This window comes from Somniosus microcephalus, unplaced genomic scaffold (assembly GCF_052327205.1).
Source record: "Somniosus microcephalus isolate GS21.2 unplaced genomic scaffold, FLI_Smic_1.0 unresolved_chr1, whole genome shotgun sequence".
Classification (NCBI taxonomy): domain Eukaryota; kingdom Metazoa; phylum Chordata; class Chondrichthyes; order Squaliformes; family Somniosidae; genus Somniosus; species Somniosus microcephalus.
Genome location: NW_028225179.1, coordinates 156,476,122 through 156,496,518, shown reverse-complemented (window position 1 = coordinate 156,496,518; position 20,397 = coordinate 156,476,122). Strand labels below are relative to the sequence as shown.

General features: G+C 46.5%; 1 protein-coding gene across 1 annotated transcript in view; it reads left to right on the top strand.

The window, feature by feature from the left end:
- Positions 1 to 2,692: 2,692 nt before the first annotated feature.
- The window catches only part of LOC147096310 (zinc-binding protein A33-like), a 37,558-nt gene continuing 19,853 nt past the window's right edge, over positions 2,693 to 20,397 (top strand). Inside the window, exons 1-5 of the mRNA XM_085973875.1 lie at positions 2,693 to 3,352; positions 3,442 to 3,537; positions 3,628 to 3,861; positions 5,018 to 5,040; positions 5,138 to 5,253. Of these exons, the coding sequence (XP_085830001.1) occupies positions 2,942 to 3,352; positions 3,442 to 3,537; positions 3,628 to 3,861; positions 5,018 to 5,040; positions 5,138 to 5,253 (880 nt within the window). The 5' untranslated portion in view covers positions 2,693 to 2,941. The remainder of the gene's footprint in view (positions 3,353 to 3,441; positions 3,538 to 3,627; positions 3,862 to 5,017; positions 5,041 to 5,137; positions 5,254 to 20,397) is intronic.

Genomic DNA, 20,397 nt, shown 5'->3' with positions numbered 1-20,397 from the left:
TCCTCACCCCCAGTCCCCCTCCTCCTCCTCCTCACCCCAGTCCCCCCTCCTCCTCCTCACCCAGTCCCCCTCCTCCTCCTCACCCAGTCCCCCCTCCTCCTCCTCACCCCAGTCCCCCCCTCCTCCTCCTCACCCAGTCCCCCCTCCTCCTCCTCACCCCAGTCCCCCTCCTCCTCCTCACCCCAGTCCCCCCTCCTCCTCCTCCTCCTCACCCCAGTCCCCCTCCTCCTCCTCCTCACCCCAGTCCCCCCTCCTCCTCCTCCTCACAGCCCCCTCTCCCCCTCCACCCAGTCCCCTCCTCCTCCTCACCCCAGTCCCCCTCCTCCTCCTCCTCCTCACCCAGTCCCCCCTCCTCCTCCTCCTCACCCCAGTCCCCCTCCTCCTCCTCCTCCTCACCCCAGTCCCCCTCCTCTCCTCCTCACCCCAGTCCCCCCCCTCCTCCTCCTCCTCACCCCAGTCCCCCCTCCTCCTCCTCCTCCTCACCCCAGTCCCCCCTCCTCCTCCTCCTCCTCACCCAGTCCCCCCTCTCCTCCTCCTCACCCCAGTCCCCTCCTCCTCCTCCTCCTCACCCCAGTCCCCCTCCTCCTCCTCCTCCTCACCCCAGTCCCTCCTCCTCCTCCTCCTCACCCAGTCCCCCCTCCTCCTCACCCCAGTCCCCCCTCCTCCTCCTCCTCCTCACCCCAGTCCCCTCCTCTCCTCCTCCTCACCCAGTCCCCTCCTCCTCCTCACCCCAGTCCCCCCTCCTCCTCCTCCTCCTCACCCCAGTCCCCTCCTCCTCCTCCTCACCCATCCCCCTCCTCCTCCTCCTCACCCCAGTCCCCCCTCCTCCTCCTCCTCCTCACCCCAGTCCCCCCTCCTCCTCCTCCTCCTCACCCCAGTCCCCCTCCTCCTCCTCCTCCTCACCCCAGTCCCCTCCTCCTCACCCCAGTCCCCCCTCCTCCTCCTCCTCCTCCTCACCCCAGTCCCCCCCTCCTCCTCCTCCTCCTCACCCCAGTCCCCCCTCCTCCTCCTCCTCACCCCAGTCCCCCTCCTCCTCCTCCTCACCCCAGTCCCCCCTCCTCCTCCTCCTCCTCCTCACCCCAGTCCCCCTCCTCCTCCTCCTCCTCACCCCAGTCCCCCTCCTCCTCCTCCTCCTCACCCAGTCCCCCCCTCCTCCTCCTCCTCCTCACCCCAGTCCCCCCTCCTCCTCCTCCTCCTCACCCCAGTCCCCCCTCCTCCTCCTCCTCCTCACCCCAGTCCCCCCTCCTCCTCCTCCTCCTCACCCCAGTCCCCCCTCCTCCTCCTCCTCCTCACCCCAGTCCCCCCTCCTCCTCCTCCTCCTCACCCCAGTCCCCCCTCCTCCTCCTCCTCCTCACCCCAGTCCCCCTCCTCCTCCTCCTCCTCACCCCAGTCCCCCTCCTCCTCCTCCTCCTCACCCCAGTCCCCCTCCTCCTCCTCCTCCTCACCCCAGTCCCCCTCCTCCTCCTCCTCCTCACCCAGTCCCCCCTCCTCCTCCTCCTCCTCACCCCAGTCCCCCTCCTCCTCCTCCTCCTCACCCCAGTCCCCCCTCCTCCTCCTCCTCCTCACCCCAGTCCCCCCTCCTCCTCCTCCTCCCCCGTCCCCCCCCTCCTCCTCCTCCCCGTCCCCCCTCCTCCTCCCCCGTCCCCCCTCCTCCTCCCCGTCCCCCCTCCTCCTCCTCCCCGTCCCCCTCCTCCCCCTCCTCCCCGTCCCCCCTCCTCCTCCCCCCTCCTCCCCTCCTCCCTCCCCTCTCCTCCCCTCCTCCCCTCCCCCCTCCTCCCCCTCCTCCTCCTCCCCGTCCCCCCTCCTCCTCCTCCTCCTCCCCGTCCCCCCTCCTCCTCCTCCTCCCCGTCCCCCCTCCTCCCCCCTCCTCCTCCCCGTCCCCCCTCCTCCTCCCCGTCCCCCCCCCTCCTCCTCCTCCTCCTCCCCCCTCCTCCTCCTCCTCTCCCGTCCCCCCTCCTCCTCCCCGTCCCCCCTCCTCCTCCCCGTCCCCTCTCCTCCTCCTCCCCGTCCCCTCTCCTCCTCCTCCTCACCCATCTCCCCCTCCTCCTTACCCCAGTCCCCTCCTCCTCCTCCTTACCCCAGTCCCTCCTCCTCCTCCTTACCCCAGTCCCTCCTCCTCCTCCTCCTCCTCCTTACCCCAGTCCCTCCTCCTCCTTACCCCAGTCCCTCCTCCTCCTCCTCCTTAACCCAGTCCCTCCTCCTCCTCCTCCTTACCCCAGTCCCTCCTCCTCCTCCTCCTCCTTACCCCAGTCCCTCCTCCTCCTCCTTACCCCAGTCCCTCCTCCTCCTCCTCCTTACCCAGTCCCTCCTCCTCCTCCTCCTCCTCCTTACCCCAGTCCCTCCTCCTTACCCCAGTCCTCCCTCCTACTTACCCCAGTCCTCCCTCCTCCTTACCCCAGTCCTCTCTGGTCAGCAGGTTATCGGTGAAGAAGCGACTGTCCAGCTCGCTCACCAAACAACAAGAATCCAAAGTTTGAAATAAACCGAGTATAAAACCAGGCGGCGGCCGCCGTGAGCCGCTCCAACTGGCCGAGACCAGAGCCCAGCGCGGCGTCACTGCCGCTCGGCCCCAACTCACTGCCCGAGCTCCGCGTCCGACTCCCACTGAGGCCCCGCCCGGGAACCCGTCCCTCACTCTGACTGACAGGCGCTCCGGCCAATCCGCTTCCCCCGGAGAGCCCCGCCCCGGAAACTCGGCTCCTCCTTTTCCCTCTCCGTTTCCCAGCCTCAGTGAAATGCCCATTTGACTCTGGGGCGGGTGATGGGTGCAGCCTGAAAAGTCAGGGCCTGTTTTTTCTCCTTGTAAACCCGACATTATTCCATCCCGCTGTACGCAGCAGTTCCCGGGATACACGAGTGATCTCAGACTGGGAACCCGGGAGGCTCCGCCCCCGGAAACACCACTCCAGCAGTTTCAATCAGGAAGGGCTGAAACTGAATCATGGCTTCCAGACACCAGGCGGAGAGTTTCACAGAGGATTTAAATTGTCCCATTTGTCAGGATTTCTTCACCGATCCGGTTTCACTGGAGTGTGGGCACTACTTCTGCCGCTCCTGTATCACACAGTGTTGGGAAAAGAAGGAGACAAACTCCTGCCCGGAATGTAGAGAGGAGTTTCCGGAAATAAACCTCAGAGTCAGCCGGGCCTTAGCGAGTCTGGCCGGGAAAGCGCGAAAATTAAACCTGAATCCGAAAGAGAAGGAAAGTAAACTTCACTGTGAGGAACATCAGGAAGAACTGAAGCTGTTTTGTGAAACTGACCAGAAATTGATCTGTTACACTTGTATAGATGCGCGGGAACACAGAGAGCACCGCTTCATGCCCATTAAAGAAGCTGTTGGAATCTACAAGGTAAAAGGAACAGATTTGTTCACCTGATTATTTTATCACATTTTCATGGTCTAACACTTTTATTCTGTGATTTTCTCTCCCAATCCCAGGATCAGCTGAAATCTTCCTTAGATTCTCTCACAGAGAAGAAATCGGCGGTTCTAGAAACGGAGCGGCGGCAGAAACAGAAGATTTCCGAAATTAGGGTAAATCGCGCTTTGCTGATTTTCGAAGTTTGATTCGGTATTTTTGGTTTTAATGCGGAAAACTATCATTTTTCACATTTCACTTGGTAGGACCAGTCGAGCAGTCTGCAGACCGGCATCACATCCGAGTTCACTAAAATGCACCAGATTCTCAGTGAGAAAGAGCAGCGTTTAATCAGAGATCTCAGGGAACAAGAGGGGAAGATTCTAGAAACAATGGAGAAAAATCTTCGACAGATTCAAGAGAATTTAAATTCTATTCAGGAGAAACTCTCAAAGCTGCAGAAACAGATGGAGCAAAAAGACGAGCTGACATTTCTGAAGGTGAGGATTATATTTCAGTTTAGTTCAGTGAAACTTCACAGTCACAAGTTGATGGGCGAGAATTTTGACATAAATGCAGCATTTTCCCAATAATTTGTCACTGATTTAAACCGATCGAGTGTTTTCTCCATTTCTGGGCGGATCTGCTATTGTCACCGAACTAATCGGCCTCCCACAATATCTACAGGATCCCGGGAATACCTGCAACCTCCCCGGGAATGAGTTGCCGTGATCTTGATATTTAGTCTGTAATTATTTCTGTTGTGCCCAAGTTTAATATTCTCCTGAAACTCACATTCCAATCCAGTTCCAGTCCCATGTTGTGAGTGTGTGGGTGTGTCTGGTAGGGTGGGTGTGAGAGGCACTGTGTCTGTGAGTGACACTGATATTAGAGTATCAGGTACTAGAAATCAAGATTTTTCCACTATATCCTGTTTCTATAAGAAGCATTTAATAATTGTTCGTGTAATTTCTGATGGCTTGTTTTCAAATATGCCGCTCATAGAATTACACAGAATTTTACAGTACAGAGACCGGCCATTCGGCCCATCAGATCAATGTCAGTGTTTATGCTCCACACGAGCCTCCTCCCACCTTACTTCATCTCACCCTATCAATATATCCTTCTGTTCCTTTCTCCCTCATGTACTGATCTCGCTCCCTTTTAAATACATCTGTGCTATTCTCCTCAACTTGTGGTAGCGAGTTCCACATTCTAAACACTCTCTGAGTAAAGAGATTTCTCCTCAATTCTCCTTTGGATTCATTACTGACTCTCTTATATTTATGACCCCTTGCTTTAGACTCCCCACAAGTGGAAACATCTTCTCTACATCTGCCCCATCGAATCCTTTCATAATGTTAAAGACCTCGCTCGGGTCTCCTCTCAGTCTTCCCTTTTCTGGAGAACAATCTTTCCTGTTCACTCTTTCCTGTTAGTTGTACCCTCGCAGTTCTGGTATCATTCTTGTAAATCTCTTTTATACGTTCTCCTGTGCTTCGATATCCTTTTTGTAATATCCTCTTTCTACCTGTGTGTGGGCAGCAGTGAGAATTGGGAATTATCAGCAGCTTGGAACAATCTGGGTGTAATTTCTGCTGTCCGGATATAGACGCTCAGTCTCTGTCAACTCAGGTTGTGTTTTATTTATTTCAGGAAGAAACTCGTCAGAAGAGGAGGTAGGCTATGCTCTTTACTGACACTCTGCACAGTTTGGTAAAATAGCTCAGGAAAGTGTTTATGGTCAATTTATAACCAATTGTTTGATATTTGCAGGATTAGTGAGGACGATAATATACTGACATTAGCAGATGCCACCCTGTCTATCGAAAAATTCAACGGCCCTTTACTATACACAGTGTGGAGTGAAATGCTGGTTTCCACTAACACCGGTAAAACTCATATCAGTTCCTTTGGCCTGATTTATATATTTTATAATTTGATTCGTTATACATAAAAATATCATAGAAAGTATCTTTTAGTACTAAGTAGTTGCAAATGAACGCCGTTAAAAGTGGGCCTGGATAGAGTTAGTGTTATTCACGCATCAAATCCATCTTCTAAAAAGCATCGCCTTCAACTGGTCAGCTGAAAATGTCAGCTCCCCGAACATGACCAACACAGGGACCCTCAGATGAACCACAGCCTCCAGAACCCATCGATACTTTGCACATTTCAGCAACAGGAAACACCGCCCTTCCCAGCTGAACCTTTCCTCCTCTACAATACTCATCTCCTGATCCATCTCCATCTTGTGTGTCAAACTCATGTCCGTGACTGTAGTGTCCGCGTATCAATAATACACGGACTGCAGGAGAACAATAATAACAGGTATTTACTGAACAGAGGGTAAGCTTAAACTGAACGTACAGAAGCCTGCTATGGCTTTATATACAGGTGTGGTCACTGCCGGTACTGCAGTATAAAATCAGTTCTCTCTTAAAGGTACATACACAACAATTCCTCCCCTTTTAGATAAACAGTACATAACATTCATTTAACAATTAAATAATAACTAATTACAATTACAATTTTCTCTGTACTATATACATCAACTGAAATAATCATTTATAAGTTCAGTCTTTGAGGAGGCTTCCTGATCCTGTCTGGATAGCACCTTTCTCGAGTATCCTGTTCTTGCGGCGGAGTCGATTCTGGCTCATTGTCATTGGTTGGTTAGTCAGCTTCCAATACCACTGATTCTGAGGTAGACGCAATCTGTACGTCGGGTTCATTACCAGGTGCACATGCTCGTGGTATGGGTTTGGCTTGTTCCTGTGACTCTAGAATCTGGTCAGCATGGCGTCTTACGATGCTCTCTCCAACGTCCACTGTGCACATTAGTGGTCCCTGCTGTGTGCATATCGTTCCTGGCTGCCATTTTTCTGTTCGGTAGTCGCGGGCCAAGACTGGTTGCCCTATCTTGAAGCTCCTGGTTGGCTTCTCATTGATGTGCTGGAATTGCTTATCCTCAACATCTCGTCTTATGTTTGGTTTGAGCAAATCCAGGCGACATCTTAGCCTTCGGTTGAAGAACATTATGGCTGGAGCTTGGTTGGTGACTGCATGTGTCAAGAAATTATCCACCTTGTGTTGTAGTGGTATGTCGTCATTATACAATCGCCTTTATTGCCTTTTTAAAGGTCTGAACAAACCTCTCAGCCAATCCATTTGTGGCTGGATGATATGGGGCAGATGTGTAATGTTTCATCCCATTATTCCTCAGACACAAACTGTGGTCCATTGTCAGAGCAAATCTGTTCTGGCAAGCCATTCCTGGCGAAGATGGTCCGTAGGACTGCAATAGTTTTCTCCGTGGTGGTGGAGGACATTTTGATGACCTCTGGCCATTTCGAATGGGCATCCACGGCGATTAAAAACATTGAGTCCATAAATGGACCAGCAAAATCAATGTGTACCTGTTGCCATGGAGATGAGGGCCACTCCCATGGGTGTAGCGGGGCCTGTGGTGGAGCATTTTGGACCTTCTGGCATCCTGTGCATCTCTTGGTCATATCCCCTTGCTGCCACGCTGCTCCTAGCATTCTACAGGGTAATGGCGGCGACCCGCGGCTTCGGCGCGTCTCACTTTTCCTTCCCCTCGTTTTATTTTCTCTACGCTGCCCGGTTCTTGAGCACCGACCGCGCTCCACCCTCTCTCTCTCTTTTCCTCCCGACGATGCTGCACAGCCCCTTTGCAGAGCCGCTCGATCGAGCTCGAGCCCGCCGCAGTCCGGAAGGGTCAGCACACTACCTGCTACCAGCACGATTTGCTGGAACACCTTGACTGGGGAGCCAAGTCCAGCTCTCCACAACCTCCCCTGCAATTCTCCGAACTCCGATGGATCACTGGGCGGTTGCCCGCGGTCGACGCCTGTTGCTCTGACTTCGACCTCCAAGAAGCTTCTTTTCAGGGAAAGATCCTCGTGAGGTGATGCAGTACTGCAGGTGAATTCGAACCTGCTCGTCGCCAGTGTAGTGTCCGCGTATCAATAATACATGGACTGCAGGAGAATAATAATAACAGGTATTTACTGAACAAAGGGTAAGCTTAAACTGAACGTACAGAAGCCTGCTATGGCTTTATATACCAGGTGTGGTCACTGCCGGTACTACAGTATAAAATCAGTTCTCTCTCAAAGGTACATACACAAGTGACCAAGGTCAGGACAGGAAGCCTGGGAGCGAGGCTTTCTCTGCCTGTTGAGGGAGGAGTGGTGAGGGATATAGAGTTAGCTGGTGCTCACTGTGGACCTGGGGAGCAAGCACTGGATTGCAATCCACTTCCTGAAAGTGTCACCGAGGCTTATTCTCTCAATTGCCTTGAATCATTACACTCGCCCTAGACAGTTATGGCTTATACATCCAGGGATAGCTTTAGGGTAGAGGTATGACAATGGTGCATCACATTGAATAACCACTGGTGTTTTGCCTCCACATGCAGCCCCGTATGAACCCTATTTGTTTGCATGGACCAGGCCGGAGATATCTGGAGGTTAAGATATTATTGGCCAATATTTTCTTGTCCGCATTGAGGAGGGATTTAATTTTCTCGGTAGGGGACCTATTAGTTGGCATGGGACCAGGTCACTATTTTTCCCAGATTGCTCCGGCTGCTTGTCCTAGTGCCCTGTGTCCACTGGAAGGTTGTCCCGTTGGGAGTGAAGAGCACAGTTTAGGTCTCCACTCATGGTTACTGTGCTGTCCATACGTGGGGCGAGTGTGAGGATTGCTGATGTGGGGAATGTGGGGACACCTCATTCAGGACACAGAACTGAAGCTTCACTTTGGGTTCTCCTGTTATTCGAGATTCTTTAGGATGGAGCGGCCTCCTTCTCCAGGAATGCGTGTCTCAGAGTAATGGGAAGGTTCCTGTTGATTAGTGTGACTATCCTCTGCTCTTGGGTCAGTAGAAGGCGGCCAGCATTGGTCCCACCCACTCACTCACAAACTTGGTGTGTTCTGAGGGTGGTGAGGAGGATCTCCTGTAGAAATGGAGCATCCACCTGTTCTTTTATGTCAGTCAGTTTTGTTTTGTCTGATTATGTGCTGGAGTCTGTTGAGATTTGTGGATATAATTTGATTGATGGACTGTATTCAGGGTGATGTCGGTTTGCTGTCTCCAGGGTGTCTTTTCCACTTGTGGGTGTCTCTGAATCTGGGGCCTGCCCGATTGTACCAGTTTTGTTTGAGTTCCTGTCCAGGCTGCTGTTCAGACTGATCGAGTTGTGGACCACAGCTGCTTCATCCTCTTTTTTTCCTCTACTTTTTCCCTTGAATTATTTATTCACTGCCCTTCCTTACCTTGTCCCCTGTTGTAGCTCGTTTCCTCACTCCATCTGCGGGATGTGTTCTTCATCCAGTTATGTGTTTGTCCCCTAATACGCTAAATATACATTGGCTGTTTACAGAATAATCTGTATTAAGACCCCTTTAAACGAGCTTGAAAACTAGGAAATAATGAGTGAACAGTTTAATACTTTTCAATCATATTAAACCACCCAATACATACAGTGACTGAGATTAGTGGTAAACAGATCATAGTGACCGTGAAATTTCTGGTACAGACAGATTATACAGTGACCGTGAGATTACTGATACAGACAGATCATACAGTGACCATGAGATTACTGGTACAGACAGATCATACAGTGACCATGAGATTACTGATACAGACAGATCATACAGTGACAGTGAGATTACTGATACAGACAGATCACAGATTCTAGAATGGTGCCCGCGATTGGAAAGTTGCAAATGTATCCCCACTATTAAAGATAGTTGGGAGAGAGAAACCTGGGAATTACAGAAGATTTAGCCTGACGTCAGTATGAGGAAAAATGCTGGAATCTATTATAAACGATGTGGTAACAGGGCACTTAGAACATAATAATAGGATTGGGCCGAGTCAACACTGATTTATTGAAGGGAAATCGTGTTTGCCAAATCTGTTAGTGTTTTTTGATGATGTAACTAGCAGAATAGATAAGGGGGAACCGGCGGATGTGGTGTATTTGGAATTAAAAAGGCATTCGATAAGGTGCCTTAACCAAAATTAGGGCTCGAGGGATCCACTTTTGGTAAAACCATAAATTTAGATAGATAAAAACTGTAAATAAACCATTAAAACTGTAAATAAACCAATAAAACTGTAATAAACCAATAAAACTTCAAATAAACCTTAATAATCAAATTAAAATTTGGTTCTCCAGCCCAATTATGCACTCCAGTCCCCGCGGCGCCCACCGGTCACGAAAGTGATCTAGCGCGCCGGCGGACACCGCGTGCTCCAGCTCCAGGGCCACCCGGGCGCGAACATGGCCACGGAAGAGAGGGAGGCAATCCGGCCGGACGACCCCCTCGACCGCCCGCTGCCTGGACCAATTAATGGCCTAAAGGGCTCGAGGGATTGGGGCTAATATAGTAGCATGGATTGAGGATTGGTTTACTGGACAGAAATCAGAGAGTAGAAATAAATGGTTCATTTTCGTGTTGGCAATCTGTAACTAGTCAGGTACCGCAAGGATCAGTGCTTGAGCCTCAGCTATTCACAATCTACATCAATGATTTGGATGAGAGGACCAAATGTAACATATCCAAGTTTGCTGATGATACAAAGCTGGGTGGGAATGTAAGTTGTGAGGAGGATGCAAGGAGGCTTCAAGGGGATATAGACAGGCTAAGTGAGTGGGCAAAAACATGGCAAATGAAATATAATGTGGACAAATGTGAAGTTATTCGCTTTGGTAGGAAAATAGCAAAGCAGCTTATTTTATAAATGGTGAGGGATTGTGAAATGTTGGTGCTCATTGGGACCTGGGTGTCCTCGTACACGAATCACAGAAAGTTAACATGCAAGTACAGCAAGCAATTAGGAAAGCAAATGGTATGTTGGCCTTTATTACAAGAGTATTGGAGTATAAGAGTAAATGGGCTAGAAATTCACTTTGGGCCCGCCAGCTGGCGTGCGCCCAAAAGATTACTGGTACAGACAGATCACACAGTGACACTGAGATTACTGGTACAGACAGATCATACAGTGACCGTGAGATTACTGGTACAGACAGATCATACAGTGACTGGGATTACTAGTACAGACAGATCACACAGTGACCGTGAGATTACTGGTACAGCCAGGTCATACATTTACCGAGAGTACTGGTATAGACAGATCATAGGGACCATGAGATTACTGGTACAGACAGATCATACAGTGACCATGAGATTACTGGTACAGACAGATCATACAGTGACCATGAGAGTACCGGTATTGACAGATCATGCAGTGACCATGAGTTTACTAGTACAGTAAGATCACAGTGTCTGTGAGATTACTGGGACAGACAGATCATACAGTGACCGTGAGATTATTGGTACAGACAGATCTTAGTGACCGTAAGCTTCCTGATGCAGACAAATCAGATTCTGGAATGGTTCCCGCGATTGGAAAGTAGCAAATGTACCCCACCATTTAAGGGAGCTGGGAGTGAGAAAACGGGGAATTACAGACCAGTTAGCCTGACGTCATTAGTAGGGAAATTGCTGGAATCTATTATTAACGTGGTGATTACAGGGCACCTAGAAAATAATAATAGGATTGGGCAGAGTCTACACGGATTTATTAAAGGGAAATCGTGTTTGACAAATCGGTTCGAGTTTTTTGATGTTGTAACTAGCAGAATCGATAAGGGGGAACCGGTGGATGTGGTGTATTTGGATTTTCAGAAGGCATTCTATCAGGTGCCACACGAGGTTGTTAACCAAAATTAGGGCTCATGGGATTGGGGCTAATATAGTAGCATGGATTGAGGATTGGTTAACAGAGCGTAGGAATAAACGGGTCATTTTCGGGTTAGCAATCTGTAACTAGTCAGGTACCGCAATGATCAGTGCTGGGGCTTCAGCTATTCACAATTGATATTAATGATTTGGATGAGGGGACCAAATGTAATATATCTATGTTTGCTGATGATTGAAATCTGGGTAGGAATGTAATTTGTGAGGAGAATGCAAGGAGGCTTCAAGTGGATATAGACAGGCTAAGTGAGTGGGCAAGAACATGGCAAATGAAATATAATGTGGACAAATGTGAAGTTATCCACTTTGGTAGGAAAATAGCAAAGTAGAGTATTTTATAAATGGTGAGGGATTGTGAAATGTTGGTGTTCATTGGGACCTGGGTGTCCTTGTACACAAATCACTGAAAGTTAACATGCAAGTACAGCAAGCAATTAGGAAAGCAAATGGTATGTTGGCCTTTATTACAAGTGTATTGGAGTATAAGAGTAAAGATGTCTTACTGCAATTATATAGGGCTCTAGTAAGACCACACCTGGAGTATTGTGAACAGTTCTGGTCTCCTTACCGAAGGAAGGTTTTACATGTCATAGAGCGAGTGCAACGAAGGTTCACCAGAATGGTTCCTGGGATGGGGGGGATTGTCTTATGAGGAGAGGTTGAGTAGACTGGGCCTATATTCTCTAGAGTTTAGAAGAATAAAATTAGAGAGTTAAATGCGTGGCTCAAAGACTGGTGTGGGAGAAATGGGTTTTGCTTCTTGGGACACTGGCACCAGTACTGGGGCAGGAGGGAGCTGTTCCGTTGGGACAGGCTTCACTTGGCCAGTGCTGGGACTAGAGTCCTGGCGGATCATATAACTAGGGCTGTAGAGAGGGCTTTAAACTAACTAGTGCGGGGGGGGGGGGGGGGGGAGGTTCCTTGAGAAAATAATAAAAATGACAACAGAGAAGGTCAGAGACTTAGGTAGCGGTGGGGAAATTAAAAACCAGAGCGTGTCAGGAAGGGGCAGAAGGTATGGAGTAAAAGGTAAAGTAATAAAAAGGGCAAAAGCAGGAACTAAGTGTCACAAAACATATTTGAAAGTTCTCTATCTGAATGCACGTAGCATTCGTAACAAAATAGACGAGTTAATGGCACAAATAACTACATATGGGTATGATCTTGTGGCCATTACAGAAACATGGCTGCAGGGTGACAATGCCTGGGAATTAAACATACCAGGTTATTTAACGATCAGGAGGGACAGGCAGGAAGGAAGGGGAGGTGGGGTGGCTATGTTAATAAAGGAAGGAATCACTAATACAGAGAAATGATATTGGGTCAAAAGATCAGGATAAATGAAACAGTTTGGGTGGAGGTAAGGAATAATAAGGGGAAAAAAACACTAGTGGGCGTAGTCGATAGGACTCCGAACAGTTGCAACTCTGTTGGACGGAGTATCAATCAGGAAATAGTTGAGGCTTGTAATAAGGGAACATCTATAATTATGGGGGATTTTAACTATCATATTAATTGGACAAATCAAATTGGGCAGGGCTGCCTTGAGGATGAGCTCATGGAGTGTATTAGGGATGGGTTTCTTGAGCAGTATGTAACTGAACCGACCAGGGGGCAAGCAACCTTAGATCTGGTCCTGTGTAATGAGACAGGATTAATTATAAATGTCCTAGTAAAGGATCCCCTTGGAATGAGTGACCATAACATGGTTGAATTCCATATTCAATTAGAGGGTGAGAAGGTTGGATCTCAAACAAGCGTGCTAAGCTTGAATAAAGGAGACTATGAAGGAATGAGAGCGGAATTGAGTAGAGTGGATTGGGAAAATAGATTAAAGGGTAAGACGATACATGATCAGTGGTGTACATTTAAGGAGTTATTTTACAACTTCCAAAAAATATATATTCCACTGAGAAGAAAAGGGTGTAAAAGAAAAAAGACAGCCATCCGTGGCTAAGTAAAGAAATTAAGGATAGTATTCGACTAAAAACACGGGCATATAAGGTAGCCAAATCTAGTGGGAGGATAGAGGCTTGGGAAAACTTTAAAAGACAGCAAAAAATAACAAAAAGATTGATTAAGAAAGGGAAGATAGATTATGAAAGTAAATTAGCAAAAAATATAAAAACAGATAGTAAGAGTTTTTATAGTTATATAAAAAGAAAAAAGGGTGGCTAAAGTAAATGTTGGTCCCTTAGAGGATGAGACCGGGAAATTAATGGTGGGAAATATGGAGATGGCAAAAACACTGAATATTTTGTATCAGTCTTTACAGTAGAGGACACTAAGAATATCCCAACACTGGACAAACAGGGGGCTCTAGGGGGAGGAGCTAAACATGATCAAAATCACTAAGGAAGTGGTACTCGGTAAAATAATGGGACTCAAAGTGGATAAATCACCTGGACCTGATGGCTTACATCCTTGGGTCTTGAGGGGAGTGACGGTAGGGATTGTGGATGCATTGGTAATAATTTTACAAAACTCCCTGGACTCAGCAAAGGTCCCAGCAGACTGGAAAACTGCTAATGTAACACCCTTATTTAAAAAGGGCAGCAGACAGAAGGCTGGAAACTATAGACCGGTTAGCCTAACATCTGTGGTCGGTAAAATTTTGGAGTCCATTATTAAGGAGACAGTAACAGGACATTTGGATAATCATAATTTAATAGGACAAAGTCAGCATGGTTTTATGAAGGGGAAGTCATGTTTGACAAATTTGCTGGAGTTCTTTGAGGAAGTAACAGATAGGGTGGATAAAGGGGAACCAGTGGACGTAGTGTATTTAGACTTCCAAAAGGCATTTGACAAGGTGCCACACAAAAGATTATTGCTTAAGATAAAAAAAATCACAGGATTGGGGGTAATATTCTGGCATGGATAGAGGATTGGCTATCTGAAATAAAGAAGAATAGATTTGCCTTTCTAATCTAGGCTTTATTAACTTTAAAAAATCCAGTAGCGCATCTTTCCACACCCAGTCTCCAACATGACTGGAGAGAACTGAATTTAAGATGGCCACCACAGATCACCTGACATGAACTACCAATGAGTTTACAGCATATATCTCAAGGTAGAAACAACAACCAATTACAATACTTCTTACTAACACAGAAAACAACCACCACATTCACCAATCACAATACTTCTTATTAAACATAGGAAATAATCACCACATTCACCCCTCCTTTTAAAACATGCTCCAACCTAAATAACCTTTACAATTTATAATTAATTTATTTACAACTAAAATACAAATAATATTTCAACAATTTTAAAACATTACTATCAATTTAAAAGTCCATTTTCAATCGGTCGACCGGATATCTTGTTCGTGTCGACCTTCTTAACCTTGGTGAAATTCCTTCCTCTCCCACACCCGGAGACACCAAAGTATCTTCTGCAGGAAGGCTATCCATATCCCGATTATCAACGGTTTCCGGATTAGAAATCCCATCAGGAAGTAAACTGGAACGGTCACGAACATCCATCGAAGGCTGACTAAGAGAAGTATAATTATCTGCAATAGGATTGGAAATATTCGTAGTATCTATAACAACATCCACATTATTTGAATCATGACTATTATTAGTATCCTCGGAAGGGGGCTGGCCACCACAAGGAGCCAAGTCTTTAATTGAAACAGTACTTTCTTTCCCATCTTGGAATCGAATATGAGCATATTGGGAATTTGCCTCCAACAGCTCCACCTCCTCCACTAAAGGATCATATTTTGACAATCTAACATGGCGTCGAAGCAGCACAGGTCCCTGCATAGTAAGCCATGAAGGTACCGAATATCCCGTAGTAGATCTCCGCGGGTAATTAAAGAGCCTTTCATGGGGGGTCACATTAGTAGCCGTTGAAAGCAATGATCTAATGGAATGCAGGGCATCAGGCAGTACCATTTCCCACTGTGTATTCTTAAGGTTCCGGGATGTCAAAGCCAACATAACTGCCTTCCAGATCACCCCATTGTATCGTTCGCACTGTCCATTACCCTGGGGGTTATACGGGGTAGTTCTACTAGTAGAAATTCCCCGACTCTGAAGGTATTCCTTCAACTGGGAAGACATAAAAGAACTTCCCTGATCCGAATGGATATACGCAGGCATCCCAAAGATGACAAAAAGTTGAGTCAGACATTTGATAACTGTAGCAGCTGATACATCTGCGGAAGGAAAAGCAAAAGGAAACCTTGAAAACTCATCCACAACAGTAAATATGTATCGATTTTGAGTCGTTGAAGGAAGAGGCCCCTTAAAATCAACGCTCAGACGTTCAAAAGGAGAAGTAGCCTTTATAAGATGAGCTCGTTGAGGCTTAAAGAAATTCGGTTTACACCGAGCACAGATAGAACATGATGAAGTCATCCGCTTGACGTCTTCAACTGAAAAGGGCAAATTCTTACTGCGTACGAAGTGTATCATCCTCGTAACCCCAGGATGACATAAGGCATTGTGAAGATTAATAAGCGTATCTCCGTGAATCACAGAACAATAAGCCCTCGACAGTGCATCAGCAGCAACATTATCCTTCCCCGGACGATAAACTATATCAAAATGGTAACATGCCAACTCAATCCTCCACCTCATTATTTTATCATTTTTGATCTTTCCAAAATGTTTAACATCAAACATAAAGGACACAGATTTTTGATCGGTTACCAACGTGAAATGTCGCCCCGATAAATAATGTCTGCATTTACGCAGTGCTTCTACTATTGCATATGCCTCTTTATTGAAGAATGTCTTTTTTCACTATTGTTCAAAGTACGTGAGAAAAAGGCCACAGGTCTTCCATTTTGGTTCAGAGTAGCCCCAATTGCAAAATCAGAAGCATCCGTCTCAATCGCAAAGGGAACCTGCTCATCAATAGAATGCACAACTGCTCCTAGGATATCCTTTTTAAAATTATCAAAACATGTCCTGGCCTCCCATGATAGAGGATATGTCGTAACCCGAATAAGGGGCCAGATCTTCTGCGAAAAGTTTGCAATCCAATTAGAATAGTAAGAAAACAGTCCAACAACTCGTTGCAAAGCCTTAGAATTAGTAGGACAAGGTAAATCGATCAATGGTCGCAGACGTTCTGGATCTGGTTTAATCTTATTTCCCGAGATAATATGCCCCAATAGATTTACCTCCGTGGTCGAAAAGGTACACTTCTCTTTATTAAAAGTTAAACCAACTTTTTCCGCAGCTTGGAGGAATCTTTCTAAATTAGAATCATGCTCCACCCTTGATTTACCTCACACCGTGATATCATCTAAATATGAAAAGGTGTCAGAGAGAGAGTTTTATCACTTATAAAAGCATCCATTGCCCGTTGAAAACAAGCAACACCATTAGTAACACCAAATGGTATTTGGCAAAACTGATACAGCTTTCCACCAGCCTCAAAGGCTGTATATGGTTGATCCCTCTTAACAATAGGAATCTGATGATAAGCACTCTTTAAATCAATAGTGCTAAAAAACTTATACTGAGCTACTTTGTTGATAAGCTCATCAATCTTAGGCAAAGGGTACGCATCTAATTGAGTATACCTATTAATAGTTTGAGAGTAGTCTATCACCATTCGTTTCTTATGCCTCTCGTTAGTAGTGACAACTACCTGAGCCCGCCAAGGCGAACAACTGGGTTCAATGATTCCTTCCAATAAAAAGACATTGGACTTCAGAATTAATAAATTCTCTAGCCTGACTGCTATATCTTCTTGACTTGGTAGCAATTGGCTTACAATCCGGCATCAAATTAGAAAAAAGTGATAATGGAGAAATGGATAAAGAAGTTAATCCACAAATGGATAAGGGTGGCTTAGTCCCTCCAAACGAAAGACTGAGAGACTCGTGTAATTGAAGCACATCATGACCAATCAAAATATCCGCACAAAGATTAGGCAAAACAGATAGGCGTATATCAGTATACGGATTACCTAGAAGAATCAATTTCACAAGGCAACAACCAGCTACTTGTGAAGTAAGGGTCGTCTGAGCCATACACACCTGATAACAGGCAAGATTTTCAAACACTCTTCCTTCGCAAACTGAAGACTTATAAAACTCTCGGTACTGCCCGTATCTATGAGAGCCTTCACTTCTAACCCATTAACTTGGGCCGTAACTATAGCTTTGTTTAGGCCATGGGCAAATGCAGCAGAAATTGATGCAATAAACGCCCTCTCTACAGGTTGAATAGTCGCAGAGGAGGAGGTAATTGAACCTAATGATTTACAAACACGTGCATAATGACCTCTCTTGCTGCATTTACTACACACAGCCTCCCGGGCAGGACACTTCAAACGAGGATGCCGGACGTTCCCACAAAAATAACACTTCTGAATCCTAGAGGCAACAGCCACCGAAGTAGAAGCGGTTTCAAAATCTAGTAAACCACTCCTATTAAGTCCACATAATTCCTTTTCGTCCGTAACTGCCAAAACCACAGTCGCAGGCCGATTAAGAGCATAAGAATCCGAACTTCTCTGAGCCATATCCAATGTAAAAGCTTGCTCAAAAGCACTCTTAAGATCCAAAGTCTTATTTTCTAACAACCGCTGACGAATTGATCTAGACAGTAGTCCATTAATAAAAGCAACCCGTACCGATTCTTCCTTATATTCTTCGGCCGTCACGGCTTTATAATTACAGTTAGCACTTAGGTGCCGAAGTGCTTGTAAATAAGTATCCAAAGATTCTCCCACCTGCTGCCTACGGGCAGATAGAAGGTAGCGTGCAAATACCTTTCTTTGGTTTAACAAAAATCTTCTCCAATGTAGAAATAGCCAAATCGTAAGTTTTACAGTCCAAAATATACTTATACACATCTGGAGCAATGTAGTTGATCAGCTTATTCAGAGACTCTTGTTCCAACACACCCAAAAAGTTTGTAAATGTACAATACCAATGTTTCCATTTATCATCCACTCCTGCAGAATTAGGGTCAGCATTGAATTGTTCCGGTTGAAGATATCGCTCCATTCTGATAAAAAGTTAATAAATTGAAATAAAGAATAGATTTGCCTTTCTAGTCTAGGCTTTATTAACTTTAAAAAATCCAGTAGCACATCTTTCCACACCCAGTCTCCAACATGACTGGAGAGAACTGAATTTAAGATGGCCACCACAGATCACCTGACATGAACTACCAATGAGTTTACAGCATATATCTCAAGGTAGAAACAACAACCAATTACAATACTTCTTACTAACACAGAAAACAACCACCACATTCACCAATCACAATACTTCTTATTAAACATAGGAAATAATCACCACACTATCTAACAGAAGGCAGAGAGTTGGGATAAATGGTTCATTCTCAGACTGGCAATCAGTAACTAGTGGTGTTCCGCAGGGGTCAGTGCTGGGTTCCCCAACTCTTTACAATCTATATTAACGATTTGGAGGAGGGGACCGAGTGTAACATATCAAAGTTTGCAGATGATACTAAGATGGGAGGGAAAGTAGTGAGTGAGGAGGACATAAAAAACCTGCAAGGGGACATAGACAGGCTAAGTAAGTGGGCAGAGATTTGGCAGATGGAATACAACACTGGAAAGTGTGAGGTTATGCACTTTGGCAGGAAAAATCATAGAGCAAGTTATTATCTTAATGGCAAGAAACTGGAAAGTACTGAAGTACAAAGGGATCTGGGGGTCCTGGTGCACGAAACTCAAAAGGTTAGTATGCAGGTGCAGCAAGTGATTAAGAAGGCCAATGGAATGTTGGCTTTCATTGCTAGGGGGATAGAATATAAAAATAGGGGGGTATTGCTTCAGTTGTACAAGGTATTGGTGAGACCGCACCTGGAATACTGCATACAGTTTTGGTGTCCATACTTAAGAAAAGACATACTTGCTCTTGAGTCAGTACAAAGAAGGTTCACTCGGTTAATCCCGGGGATGAGGGGATGGACATATGAGGAGAGGTTGAGTAGATTGGGACTCTACTCATTGGAGTTCAGAAGAATGAGAGGTGATCTTATTGAAACATATAAGATTGAGAAGGGGTTGGATCGGGTGGATGCGGGGAGGATGTTCCCAATGATGGGTGAAACTAGAACTAGGGGGCATAGTCTTAGAATAAGGGGCTGCTCTTTCAAAACTGAGATGAGGAGGAACTACTTCACTCAGAGGGTGGTAGGTCCATGGAATATGCTGCCCCAAAAAGCTGTAGAAGCTACATCATTACATAAATTTAAAACAGAAATAGACAGTTTTCTAGAAGTAAAGGGAATTAAGGGTTACGAGGAGCGGGCAGGTATTTGGACATGAGTCTAGGTTCGGATCGGACATGGCCCTGTGGGTAGCGGAGCGGACCCAGGGGCCGTGTAGCCTGATCCTGCTCCTATTTCATGTGTCTAATTCTGTTAGATTCAGGAGATGGTTCTGTGATAGTAGATTGGCGGTTAGGATCAGATCAGCCATGATCTTATTGAATGGCGGAGCAGGCTCGAGGGGCCGATTGGTCTACTCCTGCTCCTATTTCTTATGTTCTTATGTTCTAAGTGATCTCATTGAAACATACAAAATTCTTGCAGGGCTTGACAGGGTAGATGCAGGGAGGATATTTCCCGTGGCTGGCGAGTCTAGAACCAGGTGTCACCGTCTCAGAATAAGCAGTGGGCCATTTCGGACTGAGATGAGGAGAAATTTGTTCACTCAGAGGGTGGTGAATCTTTGGAATTCTCCACCCCAGAGAACTGTGGTACCTAAGTCGTTGAGTATATTGAAGGCAGAGGTCGATAGATTTTTGAATATTAGGAGAATCTAGGGATGTGGGGATAGTGCAGGAAAGTGGAGATGAGGCAGCAGATCAGCCATAATCTTCTTGAATTGCGGAGCAGGCTCGAAGGGCCAAATGGCCGACTCCTGCTCCTATTTTGCATTTTCTTATGTTCTTAAGTTCTTATTATCATAGTGACCTTGACATTACAATGTTGGTCTCCTTACCTAAGGAAGGATGTGCTTGCCATAGAGGGAGTGCAACGAAGGTTCACGAGATTGATTCCTGGGAGGGCGGGACTGTCGTATGAGAAGAGATTGAGTAAACTAGGCCTGAATTCTCTTGAATTCAGAAGAATGAGAGGGGATCTCATTGAAGCATACAAAATTATTACAGGGCTTGATAGGGTGGATGCTGGGAGAATGTTTCCCATGAATCTTTGGAATTCTCCACCCCAGAGGGCTGTGGAGGCTCAGTCATTGGGTATATTCAAAACAGAAGTCGATAGATT